The 19,384-nt window shown below is 56.6% G+C and overlaps 8 protein-coding genes across 8 annotated transcripts; 5 read left to right on the forward strand and 3 right to left on the reverse strand.

Annotated features, from left to right (window-relative positions):
• The first annotated feature begins 1,689 nt into the window (after positions 1 to 1,689).
• GLOTRDRAFT_74095 (uncharacterized protein) lies at positions 1,690 to 3,822 on the forward strand. Its single transcript, XM_007866278.1, has 2 exons — positions 1,690 to 2,182; positions 2,237 to 3,822. The coding sequence occupies exons 1-2, from the start codon at positions 1,908 to 1,910 to the stop codon at positions 3,045 to 3,047; spliced, it is 1,086 nt and encodes a 361-aa protein (XP_007864469.1). The 5' UTR covers positions 1,690 to 1,907; the 3' UTR covers positions 3,048 to 3,822.
• Positions 3,823 to 4,190: 368 nt separating this feature from the next.
• Positions 4,191 to 5,507, reverse strand: GLOTRDRAFT_137703 (40S ribosomal protein S5-1). Its single transcript, XM_007866279.1, has 6 exons — positions 5,292 to 5,507; positions 5,097 to 5,234; positions 4,933 to 5,038; positions 4,733 to 4,873; positions 4,570 to 4,671; positions 4,191 to 4,511 (listed from the first exon to the last, which is right to left on the reverse strand). The coding sequence occupies exons 1-6, from the start codon at positions 5,372 to 5,374 to the stop codon at positions 4,470 to 4,472; spliced, it is 612 nt and encodes a 203-aa protein (XP_007864470.1). The 5' UTR covers positions 5,375 to 5,507; the 3' UTR covers positions 4,191 to 4,469.
• A 156-nt stretch (positions 5,508 to 5,663) lies between these two features.
• GLOTRDRAFT_74099 (uncharacterized protein) lies at positions 5,664 to 7,763 on the reverse strand. Its single transcript, XM_007866280.1, has 3 exons — positions 7,450 to 7,763; positions 7,211 to 7,394; positions 5,664 to 7,158 (listed from the first exon to the last, which is right to left on the reverse strand). The coding sequence occupies exons 1-3, from the start codon at positions 7,663 to 7,665 to the stop codon at positions 5,903 to 5,905; spliced, it is 1,656 nt and encodes a 551-aa protein (XP_007864471.1). The 5' UTR covers positions 7,666 to 7,763; the 3' UTR covers positions 5,664 to 5,902.
• Positions 7,764 to 7,816: 53 nt separating this feature from the next.
• GLOTRDRAFT_58673 (WD40 repeat-like protein) lies at positions 7,817 to 9,095 on the forward strand (the record flags this gene model as incomplete). The annotated part of the gene is made up of 6 exons (XM_007866281.1): positions 7,817 to 8,035; positions 8,092 to 8,246; positions 8,297 to 8,333; positions 8,387 to 8,544; positions 8,616 to 8,839; positions 8,917 to 9,095. Coding segments are annotated over 6 exons (937 nt in total), but the record flags the coding sequence as incomplete, so codon positions are not given.
• Positions 9,096 to 9,498: 403 nt separating this feature from the next.
• On the forward strand, positions 9,499 to 9,876 carry GLOTRDRAFT_28537 (U6 snRNA-associated Sm-like protein LSm2; the record flags this gene model as incomplete). The annotated part of the gene is made up of 3 exons (XM_007865693.1): positions 9,499 to 9,596; positions 9,654 to 9,714; positions 9,772 to 9,876. Coding segments are annotated over 3 exons (264 nt in total), but the record flags the coding sequence as incomplete, so codon positions are not given.
• A 1,483-nt stretch (positions 9,877 to 11,359) lies between these two features.
• On the forward strand, positions 11,360 to 11,951 carry GLOTRDRAFT_127716 (uncharacterized protein; the record flags this gene model as incomplete). The annotated part of the gene is made up of 4 exons (XM_007866282.1): positions 11,360 to 11,499; positions 11,564 to 11,622; positions 11,684 to 11,841; positions 11,907 to 11,951. 4 exons carry the CDS (start codon positions 11,360 to 11,362, stop codon positions 11,949 to 11,951), a joined length of 402 nt encoding a protein of 133 aa, XP_007864473.1.
• Positions 11,952 to 12,422: 471 nt separating this feature from the next.
• Positions 12,423 to 17,677, forward strand: GLOTRDRAFT_115327 (TPR-like protein; the record flags this gene model as incomplete). The annotated part of the gene is made up of 14 exons (XM_007866283.1): positions 12,423 to 12,548; positions 12,818 to 12,903; positions 12,954 to 13,029; positions 13,094 to 13,378; positions 13,441 to 13,681; positions 13,735 to 13,940; positions 14,008 to 14,165; positions 14,224 to 14,630; positions 14,689 to 15,023; positions 15,076 to 15,978; positions 16,031 to 16,237; positions 16,300 to 16,910; positions 16,961 to 17,147; positions 17,205 to 17,677. The coding sequence occupies 14 exons, from the start codon at positions 12,423 to 12,425 to the stop codon at positions 17,529 to 17,531; spliced, it is 4,155 nt and encodes a 1,384-aa protein (XP_007864474.1). The 3' UTR covers positions 17,532 to 17,677.
• GLOTRDRAFT_137707 (uncharacterized protein) lies at positions 17,667 to 19,292 on the reverse strand (the record flags this gene model as incomplete). Its single annotated transcript, XM_007866284.1, has 6 exons — positions 19,158 to 19,292; positions 18,602 to 19,100; positions 18,404 to 18,546; positions 18,091 to 18,348; positions 17,868 to 18,032; positions 17,667 to 17,811 (listed from the first exon to the last, which is right to left on the reverse strand). Exons 1-6 carry the CDS (start codon positions 19,193 to 19,195, stop codon positions 17,667 to 17,669), a joined length of 1,248 nt encoding a protein of 415 aa, XP_007864475.1. The 5' UTR covers positions 19,196 to 19,292.
• Positions 19,293 to 19,384: the final 92 nt, after the last annotated feature.

Genomic DNA, 19,384 nt, shown 5'->3' on the forward strand with positions numbered 1-19,384 from the left:
TGACAAGCGGGGTGGTCATGCAACTGGGCACGAACCTCATGCAGCGGTCAGCTGTATGTAGGCCCGGTACGCAGCTGCGCGGATTAGATGGCGCATGCACCTGGGCACGCACATGCGCTGTACGTCTGCACAGTGCGCTACCAGGAGCTTCGAGACTTTCCTACGGATTACTCGAGGCAGCTGCCGCCCTTGCCGGGGAATTCAAAGCGCAATCATCGAATGCGGGCCGAAAGCATCTCGTTCCGGCAAGTCCCACCCAAACCCAGAAGATGTGTATCAATGTGTATTTACCACCAATCCATATTGGAATGACTTGTACACGGGGATCGGCTCCAAACCCGAGTGGACGTTGTGCTGTACTGTGTTGTGTGTGGAGAAACGGCTCAATTGGATGTGCAGGGCCGTATTTACGAGGGCGAGGGAATCGAGGCCCGAAGGTATTCGAGTTCCATTGAGTTCTTGGATGATGTAACAGAACGAAGGCGGTATGCTTCGCTGGAGGAGAGGGTCGTCGAATGTGCGTCCCCATCACCGGGGTGGACTATGGAGCGCGACGCTAGTACAGAACGGGGTCGACGTCATGCCAGTCTGACCTGGTATAGCGGGACGCGGTCAGGATTTAGACTAGGAAATCGCCACAGGGCTCCGGAGGAATTCCAGCGGCGACGCCATAACCTATGCTGTACAGAGTCAGACCGAGTAATGAATCCGGCGCACGGAAAGGGCCGGCGCATTAGAGCTGAGATGGTTCGCACAGGTTATGCGTCTTCATTGGTAGAATCTGTGTCACATACAGCGAGCAGGCCGAGCAGGCTATGAACAGACGAAGGCCGCGGAATGGAGTCACAGAGGGTGTGGAATTAGGGCCCGGGTGGATGGAGCATACGGGCCTCCTTCCATTTCCAACCGTGAGCAGGCAGATCGATCCGGGCCTGTCGCCGAGCCTGGGCCGCTGTGGTCGGCGAAAAGCAGCGTATTGTGCAAGTCGTCGGCCACGACGGCGAGCGCGGTAGCGAGCAGCGAACAATGGGGTACGATTGTGTCGCACCAGACAATGGATAATAAGGCGGATGCCAGGAGAGATCAAAGCTGGCTAGCGACGACGTGACGGTGTGACTCATCCGTCACGGGCCACCGCTTAGGATAGCTTACCTAAGCGAGTGTGGGCACCGAGGGAGTGGTAATTAGTAGCGAGTGGCGGAGTGGGCGGTTCCCTCGACTCTTGTTTCCGCCGAATCCGTCCTTGCCCTCGCGCACCTCTTTCTCTCCCTACCATCATCGTCGTCTCCCGTCGCCGATGCCGCCATCCGAGTCCTCGTCCTCCTCGTCGCGCACGACGAACGCGCGCAAGTCCAAGAAACGGTGAGCACCACCCTGTCGCCTCGTGCACGTCGTCATAGGTTCTCACCGCCGTTGTCCACAGCAGGGTAACAAGAGAAGATCTGCTCAGAGCACTCGAGGTCATTACCCGCATCCATGAACTCGCGAGTATAGCAGTGCTCACCGCTTCACAGATCCTCGGCCCATTGTCGGTCCCGCTCCCGCCGGAGCTACCCCCTTCACCACCAGCGTCGAGAAGCAGCAGCCCCGCGCGAGGCACCAAGCGAAAACAGCCTGCCCCTGCGGAGGCCTCTACATCCACCTCTTACCCAAAGCGTCCTCGTGTGTCGAGTGTGGCTACCGACAGCACTCGAGCCGTGCGCACCGATCCGACTGAAGACGGCGAAGTGGGCGAGGAACGCACTTACAAGGTCGCGCAGCCGGCGTTCACATCGACCTTCGTCCCAGTTAGGCGTCCGCGACGCGGTTGTCCGGCCAAGAACGATCCCATATGGGCAAAGCGAAGCGAACTTTATCATGGCTGGGGAGTCCTCCTCAAGAACTCCTGCGCAGCACGGCATAACTCCATGCGTCCGCCCTCTGACTCCCACTTCAAACCCTTGGAACACCCTCCACCCCCTGATTCGTCCTACCACAAGCATGGGGCGTTGATAGCTTTTCTGGAGTCCATCCACGCTATTCTCTGTTTTGTATATGCAATGTGGTGCAGAGAGTACCCGCTACGACACACAGATACTGCCGCGTGGACCTCGATCGGCAGCGTTCTGGACTGGTGCGAGTCACACGTGGGTAAGGGGGGGTTCAACGCCGGGGAAAGGGAAGAAGCGTTGGTAGGACTTGTGTGCGTCTCGAAATTATTTATGTCTGCTGTCTGTTACTGAATTCATCGTACCAGGCACATGGTACGGGCCTTCATCGAATCCCGCAATGCGCTACTCAGCTCGCGACACTATGTGCGATATGAAATGGGCAAGTTGGCGAAGCAAGGCGACGATACGGCGAATGCTGAGCATCGAAGACTTTTGAATGAAACACGGGAGTCTGCGTTAAAGAACAATCCTGCTTTCCGTCATCTTCGTGACCCTCCGACCCAGCTGCCATCCCCAGCACCCACTGCCAACGGGAGCGCCAGCTCTACTCCGACGGCCAATCGTGCTGAAGGCACCCCGTTGCAATCGTCTATCAGGACGCCCCCCTCGTCATCAGGGTCAGAGCAACCGAAGACGATGCTAGATCTCGATCAGTTCGTGCTCAAGTCTACTGCGTCGCCTCCCGCGATCCTTCAGACTATAACACTTCCCTTGCGGGGAAACGTCGCCAAAGCCGTGTCGCAGCAGGCAGAGCAACTGCACCGGGCCATCAAGAATGTGGAATCGTACCAGTCGAAGCTTAGCCTGCCCATACTCGCGAAGCACTTCCCAATCACGTTCGCGCGTGTCATACAGACGACGCTGCAGCAGCACGAGGAGTACGAGCCCGACTTTGAGGATGACGAGGGCGAGCTGTTCTGGCCGGGCCAGTGTATCAACGGAGAGGGCATCGGCTGGGTGTGTCTGCTTGGACGCTCGATGATCAAGGAGTTTGGGAAGGACATTGGGTATCAAGGCTACCGAGGGTTTGTTCGTCTGCCCGACTGGAGGACCAACTCCAAGTTGCCCCCTGGTCACCCTGCTCTGCAACTCCCTGATATACCGGACTGCTGGTGATAGCCTCTAGGATCCTGTCTCTTCATCCTCTTGGGCCCTTCCTTGACCCTTGCGGATCTGGTGTTATACCTGGTTCGTAGTTGCCAAATGCTGTTCTGGCGTGCCCACAAACGTCGACCTCGACATCGATACCCAAACTTGAAGGGCTCTCCAGTCTCGCTCTCGCCGACGTCCCCAACGTGTGGGACGTGCCCTCCTGCGCCGCCTGTCGCTCGCCAATGCTGCGCATCGTTTAGGGCATTCCGTGCTCCAACGCCCTGCGCAGGCTGTACTTCTAGACTTCCACATCCATCTCAAAGCCTCGCACACCCATTCCACCCTCATCATCGCATCCACCCCTCGTGTTTCGTGGCACCTCTGTATCCATGCTGACCTGCTCATCCTGTATCCCTCATCCAACGACCCTCGCGGTCCTCATCTCCTTCTCGTACATTCTTGCATATAAGATTTCGATTCCGACCCGGAGGTGGAGGAGCTTTATCTGTTTCTGCTTGTGTGGGATTTCGTTTCACTCTGGATATACATATATTATCGCATCACCATCATCTTTCGCCTGGGCATTGTTTGCCGGTCATCTGTGCATACTTAATTACACCCTCCACCCACCATCTGTCTGCGCTTCATCTACATTATTCTTTGGATCCGGACGGCGTTACTCTTGTGTGCTTGCTTCCATAGCCCTGTCTGTTCTGCCTGCCTGTGTCGACCGTATTTATTCGCGTGCCCATCTGTAGAATGCAATTCATCTCGTGTGCTTGCGAGCAATTGCAATTTATCATCTAATCGTCATTGACCATACATGTCCCAGTGAAATGAATAGGTCAGTGATGCTCTCGAATGCGGCCATGGGATCAAGTTCCCATGTCACTCCATCACCGGGACTGCTCCATATGTCAACGCATGCAGCGGTACAACTGCGGCGTTTACGCTGCTGACCAGGGGTGCGCATGCGCATGGCTCAGGCTCAAGGTAAACTCGCACATCCCGGAGCTCTGAGTGCGCACGTAGTCAGCAGTGCGGGTTTACCGGGAGCCTAAGAGGCGTTGCGCCGACGTTTCCCGATAGGCTCTGTCAGTTGTGATCGCCCGGAGCTCTGTAGTGATTAGGTTCGCGGTTCGAGCCATCCATCGGTCATGGCGGCGTGAAAACAATAATACGAGGCGGAGCAGACGAATGGCGATGTTACTTACTTACACACTGTGTCCATAGAGAGGTTACGTTAAGCTTTTCAGTCGAGAGAGCAGATATAAACCGCCATATGTGACATGGATAGCAATATAGCATGGTGCATCATCATCATAGGTAGGGACGGGAGGCCAGAACGAGCAGACGAGAGAAGGGAGAGAGAGGACCCCATGTGCACCGACTCCCCTTCCAGACCCAGATCCACCCGGGTAGAGAAAACCAGAATAAATAGGCTTTTCACCGGTTGGACTTGGCGACACGCTCCAACTCGTCCTTTTTCTGTGAGCGGAGTAAGGGGGTGAGTAACAGGAAAGGGGGGAAGGGGGAGGGTAGGTACCTTGATGGCGTAAGAGTTGGACGAGCCCTTGGCAGCGTTGATGAGTTCGTCGGCGAGACACTCGGAGACGGACTTGACGTTGCGGAAAGCGGATTCACGGGTCTGAAAGAGATAATCACCGCATTATCGGTCTGATATAAGAATAAGAGGGAGGTGAACTTACGCCCGTGGTAAGGAGAGCAACGGCCTGGTTCACTCTCCGTAAGGGGGAGACATCGACGGCCTGGCGACGGACGGTGCCCTGCGAGCCGATACGTGTTGAGTCTTCACGGGGGCCGGTGTTCACGATAGCGTCGACCAGGACCTGTCAGAATTCCCTCATCAGCAGACGTCCTTTGCATGCCTAGCAAAAGGGGAGCAGACCTGGATGGGGTTCTGGTCGGTGAGGAGGTGGATGATCTCGAACGCGTGCGCGACGATGCGGACGGCCATGAGCTTCTTGCCGTTGTTGCGACCCTTCATCATCAAGCTGGCCAGCGCCCATGGTATAAGACCAGGCGCGCATGTATTTAGTGAGCGTGACGCACCTGTCGACCAGCCGCTCGACGATGGGCATCTGCGCCTTCTTGAACTGCTTCTTCGCGTAACGGCCGGCGGTGTGCGGTAGGTAGACGGCATGGCGGACTTGGATGTAGTCCGTCAGCGAGATGTCCTTCACCTCGACACTGTTTGCCCCATCAGCACCCTCCCTCGTTTCCTACTACCATACTGCTACTACGCACTCTTGTGTCTCCCACTTGCCGAACAGCTTCACGTCCGCACCGAGCTTGGAGACCTCCCTGGGGAGTGTTTGCACCGCGGCCATTTTCGAGGATTTGGTTTTGGAGGGGGAGAGAGAGAGAAAAGTACAGAGTCGCCGCGGCGGAGTCTTGAGGGAGCTGTAGGCCTTGCGAGTGGGCGGCGCCGGTGTGCACTCGCCTCTTGCTATCGCTGTTTGCGCTTGTTGTGCCCCGCCATCGAACAAGGTTTGGCCGGGGTATGCCGGGTTACTGTACAGTTCATGCCCTCATGTCCTCCGCCCCTTGACGGTGAGCTATAAGGTCTCTCGTGACGGAAATCTCACAGGAAATGGCTGTCAGGCCACGGATATCGACATGTACTGTGCTTTCTGGCGTCGAAACCCCCCCTTGACCGGCCATTTCTATGCCAGGAAGCATTCTGCGTGTTGTGGAGGGATATCGGGATTGAGTCAATGGTCCACTTGTCGCAAGCTACCTGGATGATGAACACAATAAGATAAACAGTACTTCTGACAAATTCAGTCTCTTCAAAGTACATCTTGTATACAGAACGAACGAGTATCATACACACCAGTACATAGCCAATAAGGAATCTATATATCGAACCTTCGAACCTGCACGCCTCCAACCCCCGCACTCACAATTCTCCTCTCATCAAACACCACAGCGCCCCTCGTGCCCGCCCTCACCTGCGTTGCCACCTCCGCCTCCCCGGCAAGGAGATCCACGCCCCCCGCGACCTCTGCGCCTGTCCCCGCCTCGAGGTCCCACACCCAGATGCTCCCGTTCACGCCGAGGCTGACGCAGCGCCCGTCCGCGAGCGCGAGCGCGGCGACAGGCCCGACCTGCCCGTGCAGGCTGCGCACGAAGGTCAGCCGGGGCGTGCCAGAGGACGGCAGCGAGAGCCGGTACAGCTGCAGCGTGCTGGCGGTGTAGAGCCCCGACGAGGTGTACTGCGTGCCCGACAGGATGGCGTCCTCGTTCGCCTCTCCTGACGGAGCGGACGGTGCGCTGAAACCCGCGTCGCCCGGCGCGAGCACGACCCACTTGCCGTCCGTCTGCGTGTCCGCGACGCGTGCGACCTTGCGCGCCCACTGCGCGCGCATACCGCGCACCTTCTCCTCGTCGATCCACCCGCCGGGCACGTCGATCGCCCTTGCCGTCCGCGTGGACGCGACCGCCATCCCCGCGCCAGCGATGACGAGCTCTGTCGCGCCGACGCTCCAGTGCGCGGGGTACACGTGGACTGCGTACGCGAGCACGAGCTTGTATGTCCCCGGTGCCGGGGCGGAGAGCACGAGCGAGGACGGCGGGTAGGAGGTGAAGGAGGTGAGGGTCTGCGTGAGAGTTACCTTACCTGGGGTGGAGAGGTCGTAGAGGGAGAGGTGGAAGGACTCGGAGAGGGTGATGAGGAGCGGGTGGTGGTAGGCTGCTTGGATGATGGGGGAGGTGCGCGCGTGTGGGCGGGCGGGGATGTAGGTGAAGAGTTTGGCGGAGGCGGAGGGCTTGTGGTGGTGCAGGGCGAAGACGGAGAATTCGCCGGAGGAGAGGAAGCACGCTAGGCGCGAGGTTTGGGGGGAGACGCTGGCGGGAGGCGATTGGTCGAGTGCGAGTGTGGTTACATACGCCGGGTTATTAGACTGGGATGATCCAGCGGTGAGAGCAACCTGTTCGTTGCCGGAGAGAACGAGCACAGACGGGGCTGGGGACGGCCGGGATGAAGCTGCTATGGTGAGGTTGCCCGCCAGGATAACATGCGTGCTCCGGACGGGAGTATCCACAGGCGACGGCGGAAGTATGGGGACAGGGCGCTGGACGCTTTCATCGATTTGCTCGATGGAGCAACGCCCTGCCAGCTTCTGTCAGAAATTCTCCGGGGTACCAAGCAATAATATACCTACCTTTGCGCCAATTCGTGCTTATCCGAAACATCCACTTCCAGTCCTTCCCGTCCTCCGCCTGCGCCTTCTCCTTCGCTCGGCCAGGGAGCGGCCTGACCTCCCGTCCATCCGCCCTTCCAATGAACCCGCGCCCGCCCCTCAGCCGCGCCCGGCCATACTCGGCCAGGTACAGCGCCTTCCACAGCTACTCACGTCAACGTGCACTTGTATAGACGATTAATCGGGAGACGGGTATGTACCTGGTTGTCCAGCGCCAGGCGCGCCCAGTTGCGGTTCGTGCGCTGGATGGCGCACAGGTCGGCCGAGGAGAGGTGCGAGAAGATCTGCAGGATGACCTCGTCGTAGAGCGCAGAGTCGAACGTCGGCGCGACAGTCGAACGGGCTTGCGAGGAGGAGGCAGTGTGTCGACATTTGGCTGCAGGCAGTACGCCCGGCGAGAGAGGCCGTTTCGACATGCCCGACGTCCTTGACGATGGAGAGAACGGTGTTGCGTTGTACGCTTTCGTTGCTTATTGAGCAGCGTGAGCGGGATAAGGAGATACCTTACCGTGGGAGGCCCTCGGCTACAATAATCCCTCGCGAAAGTCCGACTTGCATCCGACACTCGATGGCGCCCTCGCGAGGCCCGCAACCGCTCGCCCGGACGCTGCATGCAACGCTCGCGAACCACCGTGGCCCGGTACACGTCGCGCGCTACGCGAAGGGAACGGCCAAGTACGTGCTCACCGGCGGGCAGGACCGCACGGTGCGCCTGTGGAACCCCGCACTGGGGACGGAGATCAAGGTGTTTGCGAGCCATGGGTACGAGGTGTTGTCGATTACTGTGTGCGTATGCGTTCAACTGTAAGAGCGGGGTGGAGCTGAGCTGATGGTGGTTGCAGGGCGCATGATAATAGCAAGTTTGCGAGTTCGGGTGGTGATCGGTCCGTTTTCCTGTGGGATGTGACTACTGGCGTTACGATCAAGAGGTTCTCGGGGCATATGGGGAGGGTGAACGCGGTTGAATTCAACCAGGACGCCTCTGTCTTGGCCAGCGGTACGTTTACGATTCCCGCTGAGACGCCCCACCGCTCACTGCGCCTCCAGGTTCCTACGACGCAACAGTGCGGTTGTGGGACCTCCGGTACGCGCAGCGCCTTAAATGTTTCATGATCTCCCTGGCTGATGTATACCAAGCTCTCAGTCGCACTCCCCGATTCAGATCCTGGAGGAAGCCAAAGACGCCGTGCAGACCCTCCACGTCGGGCCCACACAGATCATAGCCGGCTCTGTCGATGGCCACGCCCGCACATACGACCTCCGCATGGGCCAGCTGCGCGCAGACTACATCGGGCGTACGTCCCTCCGTCCGCCTCTCCCTTCCGCCTCCCTTTTGCTGTTATCTCACTAACGCGATATGGAGCAGACCCAGTGACGGCGGTGGTGCCCACGGCGGACCACACGACGTACCTCGCGACGACGCTCGACTCGACCGTGCGCCTGATGGACAGCAGCACGGGCAAGCTCCTGCAGGCGTTCAAGGGGCACAGTGTGCAGAACTACCGGTGCCGCGCGTGCTTCGGGCACGCGGAGGCGAGCGTGGTGTGCGGCGACGAGGCGGGGGCGGTGTGGGCGTGGGATTTGCTTGATGTGAGTATTCGCGTTGTTTAGGCATGAGGAGGGGAGGTAGGGTACTGATGAAGTTTTCTGCCTCGTGCGGGTTGTAGGGACAGGCAATGCAGCCCAGCCCGCCCCCGAGGGTGCATGAGAAGGTTATTACTTGGACGGAGCATCACCCGACGGACCCGGGGGAGATGATTACTGCGAGTGCGGATGGGACGGTGAAGGTGTGGCGACATCCGCCGAAATAGACTGTGATGTTGTATTATACGCCATGCTTCACATCAAAAACAGCCGATTCTCCCTTAACGCATAACCTCCAATAATCCATACAATTTGGCCCCCAAGGAATTGTGATTGATACTAAACCTGGTCTTTCATGACCCGTAATCTCTGATACCCCATACCTTTGGCACTGTCTGGTATGTGCTGTGGGAGACTTGAATGCGTAACAAAACTGAGACTTCTTGGGTAAAGTTCAGAATGCCACAGACGCGCTGCGGTCACGTGCCTTGCCTGAACTAGGGTTAGGTTTAAAGAAACTGAGTTATTGTGGCAAAAGCTTGTAGTTGTGCTACACACCGATCATCCTACTGGGCTCCCTCTGAGCCTCTGACGACCCATCATGGTGCGCTTTGCCTCATATAACGGCTCACAAAACTGTGAACTGAACTACAGATATCTTGCAGCTCATTTTCTCGGTGTTCAAGACCCTCACGGACCAGCGCGTCACGGTCGAGCTCAAGAACGATCTGTCCATCACCGGGACACTCAAATCGGTGGACCAGTGGGTCTTTTCTTTGCCTTCCAATCCCTGATTCTATGCCGAGGGTTGAGTGAACAGGTTCTTGAATATCCGTCTGGATAACATAAAAGTGCTGGACGAGGCGCGGTATCCGCACATGGTGAGACGCTTCCTCCATCCTATTCTACTCTTGTTGCTGAGGCTGAACTGCGCACAGATGGCGGTGCGTAACTGCTTCATCCGGGGATCGGTGGTGCGGTACGTCCAGATACCCGCGGAGCATGTGGACGTGCAGCTGCTGGAGGACGCTACCAGGCGTGGTGCGTGTCTCCTCTTTCACTTACTGCACAGGAGGGACTCACTGCTGATTGGTTTCATGTTGTTGTGGTGGACAGAGGCGATGAACCAGGGGAAGCGGTGAAGAGAGCTGGGGCTTGCGGAACGTCGGCGAGAGTGTACCTGTACGTTATGAATTGTATATTGGTTTCCTATTGCATGGTTGCTTCTTCGTTTGGACAGATAGACGGATAAACGTCATGCACGTTTCCGATACCACACGGACGCTGCAATGCCTGTGTCGGGATCCTCGGCATCCACCTTCGCGGCTGATCTGCTACCAGCAGGACGTGCAGTGTGCGACCCAGGATATGTGCCTCCTTATCTCACTCACGACGATGCACGGCCGGTAACTAACTTTTCGCCATCTTGGCTGTATGAGAGACTCGTATCTGTGTATGAAGGAGGAGGGCGGGTGAATGAATGGGCGGTCTTCACGCCAACCGAACAGAGGTCGAGGAAGTTTCCGACGATACATCAGCAAGGCTCGGGATAGATTTCACCTGCTGGGGATGGCTCTTGAACTTTCATCGGCAACGCTTGCAAAAAAATGCACCGTTTACATGACTGAATACCAGGCTATCCAGGTTTTATCAAGCGTCACCCCTATTTCTGCGTGCGAGTCTGTTGCGTGCTGAGGCAGTTCGAAGAGACAGTGATAAATCAAAGAGGGTACGCTGCCTCAACGTCACCTAGTTGGTCTCTTCGCGCGCGGACCGGCATAACTGTGCCCTAAGGTAGGCCCTGCAACAGAGTTCACGCAGGAACGGTGTCTGTCTGATTCTACTTATCGCCACCAATCAAATGTCACTCGCTCTACTGCCCGAATCTGCAGTGCCGGCATCCAGACCTGTGCTTCCCGAGCGGATGAAGGACGTCTGCCGCCGACGAGAAGATCATGGGGCTCGAAGGTAAAGCCATCTTATCTGTCGAAGTAACTTGAATCGCAACTCCATGATAGGTGCCCGAGTACGTGGCTGCATTTAGATCTGAGTGCGTGACTGCATAATGCTGCCTATCGCAGTAGTTTTCGCAACGTCTTCTTTGTCCTCCTGTCTCGGAACGATTAAACCAAGGTACCTTTGCGCTCGATATGCGGAGGTGCAGATCGGTCATCTGGTCTCGAAGTCCCGCCGGCGGTTTAGAGGGTTCTTCAGGATCGGGAGGAAGCAAACGGGCGGCATAGGATTGGGCGGTAAAATAAGAAAGGAAGCTCGGCCAGGTACGGATGAGCGGACGTCATGCTGCCTCCGTCCAATAACGCGCACTGCGTTTCTGCGGGGATGCGGGATGGCAAGATAGCGTCCGGGCTGGCTCTACTCAGTGCTCATGTCAGGACGCTAGCACATCTGGAGCAGTTAACTTCGAGGAGGCAATAAGAATGTGTCGCGTGTATAAAAGGGTGCGCATCTCGTCGAGTCCAGCCATCCTCCCAACTTCACTCGAGTTTAGGAAGAACAATCACAGCAATGGACGTCCTCGCACAGATCAAGGCTGACCACGACAACGTCAAGGGCTTGTTCGCCAAGTACAAGGCTGCGTCCGGCGCGGAGAAGACGACGCTCGCGCAGACGCTCATCACTGAGATGAAGGCGCACAGCGCGGCGGAGTGAGTGCTAGCTTTCTGGACTCGATATCGAGGGGTCTGCGGTGTTGATTGAGTTGGTCACTAGGGATGCCTCCATCTACGCTGACTACTCGAAGTTCGGCCTGAGCGCTGCTTCCAACAAGCGTGAGCTGCCTTGCCTCAGGCTATCAAAGGGGTGTACCGGGACTGACCGTGTGCATTGCAGAGGACCACGCTGAAATCAACAAGTTGATCTCTGGCGCGTCGGCGTCCGACGAGGCTACTGTCACCAAGGCCGTGACGACCTTCATCGCCCACTCAGACGAGGAGGAGAGCCAGCAGTGGCCCGCGATCAAGGCGAAGCTGTCCGCCGGCGAGAGCGACGTGAGTGTTCCTTCTACCATGCGCTGTGCAGTGTACTGTGTAGATTTGACGTGTCTCGGTTGCAGGCCCTGGCGAAGCAGTTCGTCAACGCTAAGAAGAGCGCCGCCTGAATGTCGGGCGCTGTAGGTCTACTGGTCCGGTATTCGGTTGGGTCAGTAGCCTGCTGTAGCTGTACGGGTTTTGTATCATTCTGGTGAAATGGATGTGGGCTTTGCGCATGATCCCCTATTAAAGTGAGACCGACGGATGCCGGCCAAGCTCGTTTCGACAATCGCGGGTTCAGCCATGGTTTATACATGTGTAGTATCAGGATTGTGGCAGAGCACGCCACATTTCGTGGTAAAGAGTTTCGGACAGCTTGAGGAAATCTGTCGGGTTGTTCCGATGATGAGATGATGAGATCCGACGCATGTCGCCCTCGTCGCGTCTTGCAGTACGCTTGAAGCTTGAAGGCTTGCAACTATAGCTCTATCCTGTAAACCTTGAATAACAAGTCTATCTTCTGTTCTTGAGTGCCCCCATAACATATCTTGCCCGTCTATAGGCCTGCTTCTGTCCTCCGGCTCCGCAATACACGACCTATGGCGAGCATAGTGAAGAACAAGCTCAAGGCGGCGCGGGAGGCCATAGCGAAGAAAGACTACGAAGCCGCACGTAACAATGCCTCCATGGTTCTCGAGTTCGAGCCAGACAACTACAACGCGTCAGTGAGCACTCAGCCTAGTCGCAATGACCGCAGGGATGACTTGGGTTCTCTCCAGGACTGTGTTCCTCGCGTTAGCGTTGCTGGAGCTTGGCAGGACTAAAGAAAGCGAGCAAGTAATCTGTCGTTGCAGCCCCGTTATCCCTGCTTCGTTACTCACATCGGATGCAGGCATACCTGAGGGCTACGACGCTACAGCCGGAGCAACTCTTAGCATGGCAGGTGCGGGCATACCTTATACGTCAGGGACTGATGGTATCTGACTTCATATAGGGCCTGTCGCGATTTTACGAGCGTACTGCGAACTGGAGAATGTACGCCGAGGTTCTCCTGCGCATGGCGCGTCTACATGCAGACAGGTAGAGTCGAACACCCTTAGCGTCCTCCAGGTACTCACCCCTCCGACTAGTGGAGATGCCACTAAATGTGCAGAGATCATACAAAGGTATGTGGAGCTCTGTCGCAGAATGGGGTCCCGCATGGAGGTTAGTCCCGTTTTGCTTACCTCAAGGACATTAAAACTGAACCCTGCTCTAAATACAACTACAGATCGTCCATGCTCTCTGCCTGTTCCTCCCCGACTCCCCGTTTTACCCCGTCCTCTCCACCTTGCCGCATCCCGACCCTACGAACCCAACCGCCACCACGACCTTCGCCGCGCAGACGGCCGTGCACAATCCCTTGCCCGTCCTGGAAGAGATCGTCGCTCTCGTGGAGAAGGAGGAGGAAGACACGTTCCAGCGGGAGTTTGATAAACGCAGGACGCGGCTGAACGCTGCGGGGCCTGAGCAGCTGAAAAAGGACATCGGGCGGGAGATGTGGGGTACTTCGCGGGTACGGTGTCTCTGCTTGGCGTACTCCATGGCCATTCATAAACGATGTTGTGTTCGTTCCAGCTACCAGAGCTGTACAACGAGATCCTGAACCACCCCGACACATCCGACGAGACCCGCCGTGCGGTGGAGGCGAAGCTTCTCCGGCACAGACAGCGGTACCTGCACGCGCTACCGCTCTCCGACGAGAAGATTTCAGTCGCGGCAGAGGTGGAGTCTCTCGTCAACGGCGTCGTACTGCTCGGCATTCCGGATGAGTTCGCGTGGGTGTACTATATCGACGGGATGGATAGCGAGACACTGGGTTGGTTTTTATGATTTTTCGGCGATTGACGAAAGATTGATGTTGTTTGGTAGAGGGGTACGATTATGCGGTGCTTTGGAGATTCGTGGGCTTATTTCCGGATGCGCCGCTGGCGAGGCTGTTGAAGGCGTACTTTGCCTACGCTGGGATACGGAATTCTGATGACGAGGAGGATAAGGACGAAGGCGAGGAAGAGAAAAAAGAAGTCGACACTGCCGCACAGGCCAAAGCGCAGGTGAAGGCTCTTAACCGGATGACTGTGCGTCTGCCATTTCTTAAGCTATATGCTACTTGTGATTAAGTGCATTCCTTGATTCCTTGGACAGGATGCTTTCCCGAGGCTGAAAGATTCCACGATCGCGCACCATATTATGGCCACGATCTATGTCGAGGAGCAGGAATACGAGAGCACGATCAAAGTCGCGGAATCGGGGTCGGTTTTGCTCAAACGAGTCGCCGACGAGCGCGCTACAGCCCAGCCCAGGTGCGTATTATAATATACAATAGCGATCTTCCGACCCTTCGTTCCCACTGACAAGCAGCCCCAGAAAAGAGAAAGCGCTGAACATCGCGCTGGCGACGGCCCTCGTGCACCTGTACCCGCCGAAGCATCATGCGCGCGCGATCCCGCTCCTCGACGACATCCTGGTCAAGGACCCTCGTAACACCGCGTGCTTGATGGGCCGGGGATACGTGCTCCAGCACGCGGCCAAGTGGGCAGAGGCGAGCGAGTTCTTCCTCAAGGCTGTTGAGAGCGCCTCTGAGAACCCCGAGGTGCGCATACGCGCGCAGGAAGAGGCGGCGTGGTGCCAGGTGCAAATGGGGGAGCTGGAGGGAGCTGCGGAGGCACTTAGGGGTGTGCTGGAGGAGCTGGGGAGTATGAAAGATAAGGACGTGGATATGGCTCGGTGCTGGTGGAGGCTCGGGAGATGTCTCTGGGAGACGGGGGGTGAGTCATTCTCGGTCCTTGATCCTCTCACATTCATTCGCTCACATACGTTACGCAGAGGACCGCCGTGAAGAAGCATACCGCATGTTCATCACCGCGCTCAAGTCCTCACCGTCCTACGCGCCTGCGTTCACCTCGCTGGGGGTGTACTACGCCGACCACGGGGACCCGACGCGCGCGGCGAAATGCTTCCAGAAGGCGTTCGAGCTGGACGCGCGCGAGGCGTATGCAGCGCGGAGGCTCGCGGAGGGTTTTGCGGAGGAGCGGGAGTGGGACCTGGTGGAGGTGGTGGCAAGAAGGACGATTGAGGGCGAGGGCGGGTTCGATGCGGCTGCTGGGAGGTATCTGCCGACGAATGCTTGGGCGTGGAAGGCGCTGGGCGTGGTGGAACTGGTGGGATTGGTTCTTGTGTCGATGAGGGGGTATGTGCTGACGCTGCGTTCAGAATCGACGGAATTATAGCCAGGCTATTACCAGCCTGCAGATTGCTCTGAGGGCTGATGAGGCGGACGAGCTGTCCTGGCTTCGACTCGGGGAAGCGTACAGCCGAGCGGGGCGCCACGTCGCTGCCCTGAAGGCCTTGGGGAGGGCGCACCAGCTGAGGCCGGACAACTGGATCTGCTCGTATCTCATCGCCGACGTGCAGCGGCAGTCTGCGCAGTATGACGAGGCCATCCAGTCTTTCGAGACTATCTTGCAGGATCTGCCTTCCGAGCTCGGCGTCATGTTGTCTCTTGCGCAGACGTATCTGGACCATGGGCTCGCTCAGAATTCCTCGGGATTCATTGGAAGGGCGGAGGCGTCGTTCTTGTCTGCGATAGAGCGATCTCTCCAGGCGTTGTTCGTCAGCTCCAGCAATCACGGCGTGGCGTGGAAGACGATTGCCGATGCGCTTTTCTACCTCTTCGAGCTGACTTCGTTTGCGGATTCGGATCGTGCAAGCAGTCTTTTCTCGCGAGTAGCTGAGTACGCGTCCTCGGACTTCGGGGGTCATCTTTCCGGCATCGTATCGTTGCCTATCGAGATTCCAGACGTCCCTGATGGAAGAACTGCACTGAAGCTTGCGTTGGCTTCGTACAATCACCGCATATCTCTTGGTCTGAATGAGGCGACTGCCGCGAGTGCGTGGTCCGATCTTGGTGTCGCTGCATACGTCTTGTCCTGTAAGTCCCCGAAACCTCAAATACAAGAGCATGCACTGCACAGAGCGATATCGAGCGTTAAGGAGGCGATACGCATCGAGCCTGATAACGATAATTTCTGGAACACGCTAGCCAATATGCACTTCGTGAAGCAACCCAAGGTCTCGCAACATGCATACATCAGAGCACTGGAGATCAATTCCAAGGTAAACGACTCAATTCATTGGAGGCGTGTGGGTCGTGCTTACATCTATACAGGATGCCGTTACTTGGACGAATTTAGGTCTGTTATACCTGTACAACAACGATCCGGACCTGGCAAAAGAGGCATTATCAAGAGCTCAGACTCTCGATCCGGATCATATTCTGGCCTGGCTTGGGCAAGCACTCCTTGCAATGTCCACCGGGAGGGACGCGGAAGCGAGGGCTTTGTTCGAGCACGCGGTGGGATTGTCTGCGGATGTAGTGAGTTTTCTCACTCTATACACTCCTTGGTAAGTTTTTGCTCAGCTTGGGACTTTTCGTAGCCGGAAGCGGACCTTGAATATGCGGAGAGGACGTTCAAGAGACTGTCATCTGTGTCGCAGCGACAACAGTCTTACTTGGATGTGCTCCTACCCGTTTTCCTGGTATTGGACAGATTCTGCCGCCGTCGCCCAGAGGACATCGACGGATTGCATCTCATGGCTCTTGTGTGCGAACACGTAGGCCATGTGGAGCTTGGCCTTGAGAAGACCGAGCAGGCAATAGCGATACTAGAGAAAGTGTACGAAGAATCCGAGGACCCCATGGTCGAGAGGCAGTTCGTCGTAGCTAATACAACTTTGGGTCGCTTGCGTCTCGCGGCCCAGGATTACTCGGGCGCTGTCGAATCATTCGAGACCGTCATGAACTTACTGGCCGAAGACGAGCAGCCTGCGAGCCGCGTTCTTCGGGTACAGGCGATGTTCGGCGCTGGCCTCGCGAACTTCAAAACAGGCGATATTGCCCGAGCTCAGGAACTGCTTGAACTTGCCTGGGAAACTTCCGCCGATGACGTATCACTGAAAGGGCAAGTAGCTGTGTTGCTGGCCCAGGTGTTGTGGGGCAGCAGAACCCCGGAGGCTCAAGAAACAGCGAAGTCCCGTCTTCTCGAATGGTATGTCACAAGACCTGTGCGCCATTCATGGCTACTCACTTGGTTATTAGCATTGCAGATGACCCGGAGAACCTCATGGCTATCGCTGTTCTTGCAGGTATGGGTATCCTGACCACCGACGATGATCTCGTGGACGCAACACTTTCGGAAATCCTCGCATTACCTGTTGACAAACGTCATGCTTTGGATCCTGCGAGAGACGTGACTCAGTTACTCATGAAGCATCAGTTAGACCAAGTAAGTTCCGCAGAGTTAGTATATCGGTGATCTACCTCACAATGCGCTCTATTCTAGAACAACATCTCCGAGGCACTTTCGATTGCCCAGCATGCCCTCCTGTCTGAGCCTGCCCGCCAGGAGATGAGGCGAGAGACGGCGTCTCTGACTCTACAGGCAGACGACGCAGGCAGTGCCTTAGCCATCCTGAGCGGTGCACAAGCTCAGGGTAACATTGAGGACCTCCTCAAGTCGTCGCGAATCCGGGCCGTGGCGCTTGCACTCGAGGAGCAAGGAGACTTAGAAGAGGCACGCAAGGTGGCTCAAAAGAGCGTTATGCTCGCGCCCTGGGACAAGGACAACTGGAGGACACTCGCTTTTACCCAATGCCGCTCGGTCCAATAAGGTTAGATACATGTCTTGCTGTTACCTGACAGATTGTAGATCTGGTGCTGGTGAACAAGATAAGCAGTGATGTAGATTAGTCTATATATGTACTCGTACTGTACGACGACTCGTAGCCTAGGGAGAATGAAGAGGCTATTGCCCCGTTCTCCATAGGCTCCCCAGTCCGACGAGGGCAACCCGCCTAGGGACAGCCTCCTTGGGATCTGTATCTACAACGTTCTTGAGCCACCATGTGAGAAGTTTCGACTGGTCCGAAGGCTTCATTCCGGAGGCGACCCTGGAAAAGCTATATTCATGACTCAAAGACCGGGACGATTTGCGTAGAACACTCACAGGCCTCGCTCCTCCAGAGCTTCCACTACCTCCACCTCCGTCAAGCGGCTACCATAGTCTTCCTTAATAAGAAGGCTATCGTCTTCGGAGATCATCGTGAGCCTCTTCGCAATCTTGCGTCTTCTCAAGGGAGTGATGGGGATAAGGGGAGAGGCGTTGAGGATTCTAGCGTGGAACAAAGTTCAGTATATGATAACACCCCATTTACAGCGTCAGAGCTTACGTGGAGAGTACTGAGAGTGAGTATGAGTCAAGTTCGCCGAGCGGAACGACACCTCGTTCGCCGGCTAGTTGCCTCAATGTTCGTAGTACGTCTTGGTTAACGTCCACAGCTGCCTGCAATCGCTCTCTACGCTTTTGCGCGATACGCTGCTGCTGTGAGGGTAATATGCAAGTGGAGGGAAGCATCCCGGGTGCGTAGAGAGCAATGAGGGGGACGATCTCCTCTATTATGAGGACGATCAGAAGGAAGGGGACGAGTCTAAGCAGTAACGGTGGTGAGATTGATATTCGCGGGCAAGGAATTATGGACATACCTCTTTATGTCTTGTCTATACGTCTGGATGAATCGCGTCTCCCATCTCGAAAGCGGGTGGCCCCCTTCCGCAACCCTGTTCAGCATCTCCTTCGTCCGCTTCGAGTTCTTCATGACCATCCTCATCCCCCTTGCGTAGAATTTCTAAACTGCACATTAACTGTGTTCTCCGGAGGCGGACGAAGGGACGTGTAGATACCATGAATTCCCAGACGTTGTGGATGCCCCGACGGATAGTCCCTGCCCCAGGCGGGGGAGGTGCGAGAATGCCGTGCTTGATGGCTTCCTCGATGTCTCGAGTCTTCGCCTCCTCTGCCTGCTTGAGCGCAGCCTGCGCGGTAGCCAGAGCGGCTTGCGACTCATCCTTGGCGACCTTGACGCTAAGTGCAGCTTTGTCGGCAGGCGTGGGCCCAGAGAGTGAAGTGCTTGGCGGGGACGTCGAAGTGAGCTTGGTGGGCTTCACCGGGGCAGGCTTCAAGTCCACTTTAGGCTTGCGAGACTTCTGGAGAGACTGTACTGCCTCTGATGAGGAAGACGACGGCTTCCCGGTCGAAGACGAGGTTGTAGAAGCTGCCCGGACAAAAGACGTGACGATGGCGTCTGCTGGGTACGCCTGCCGGCCCGTACCATGGCATAATATGTAGGGAGTATATGCCGGTCCCCAGATGCCAGAAGAACGCTTTGTCGCGGTTATAGACCTAAGTTCAATGCTTAGCATTATATCCAAGGTAGTTGCATACTCGTATCGCACTGACCTCTCAACCAAGCCATTCCTCGCAAATGAACGGATCATGCAAGCTGCTACCGCTTCGTCTAAATTTCAATGAAATACCAGTTATATAGCAGCAGAAACCAGCCAAAAGAGAGACAGGACGAGGAAGCTAGAGAGCAGAGCCAGGACTTTGCGATTAAGCAGGGACGTTGTGGCCGAAAGGACGCGCATTGACCCGGTCGCAGTGAGTCCCGGAGACGTCCCAGACAT

Source organism: Gloeophyllum trabeum (genome assembly GCF_000344685.1).
Source record: "Gloeophyllum trabeum ATCC 11539 unplaced genomic scaffold GLOTRscaffold_00004, whole genome shotgun sequence".
NCBI classification, from domain to species: domain Eukaryota; kingdom Fungi; phylum Basidiomycota; class Agaricomycetes; order Gloeophyllales; family Gloeophyllaceae; genus Gloeophyllum; species Gloeophyllum trabeum.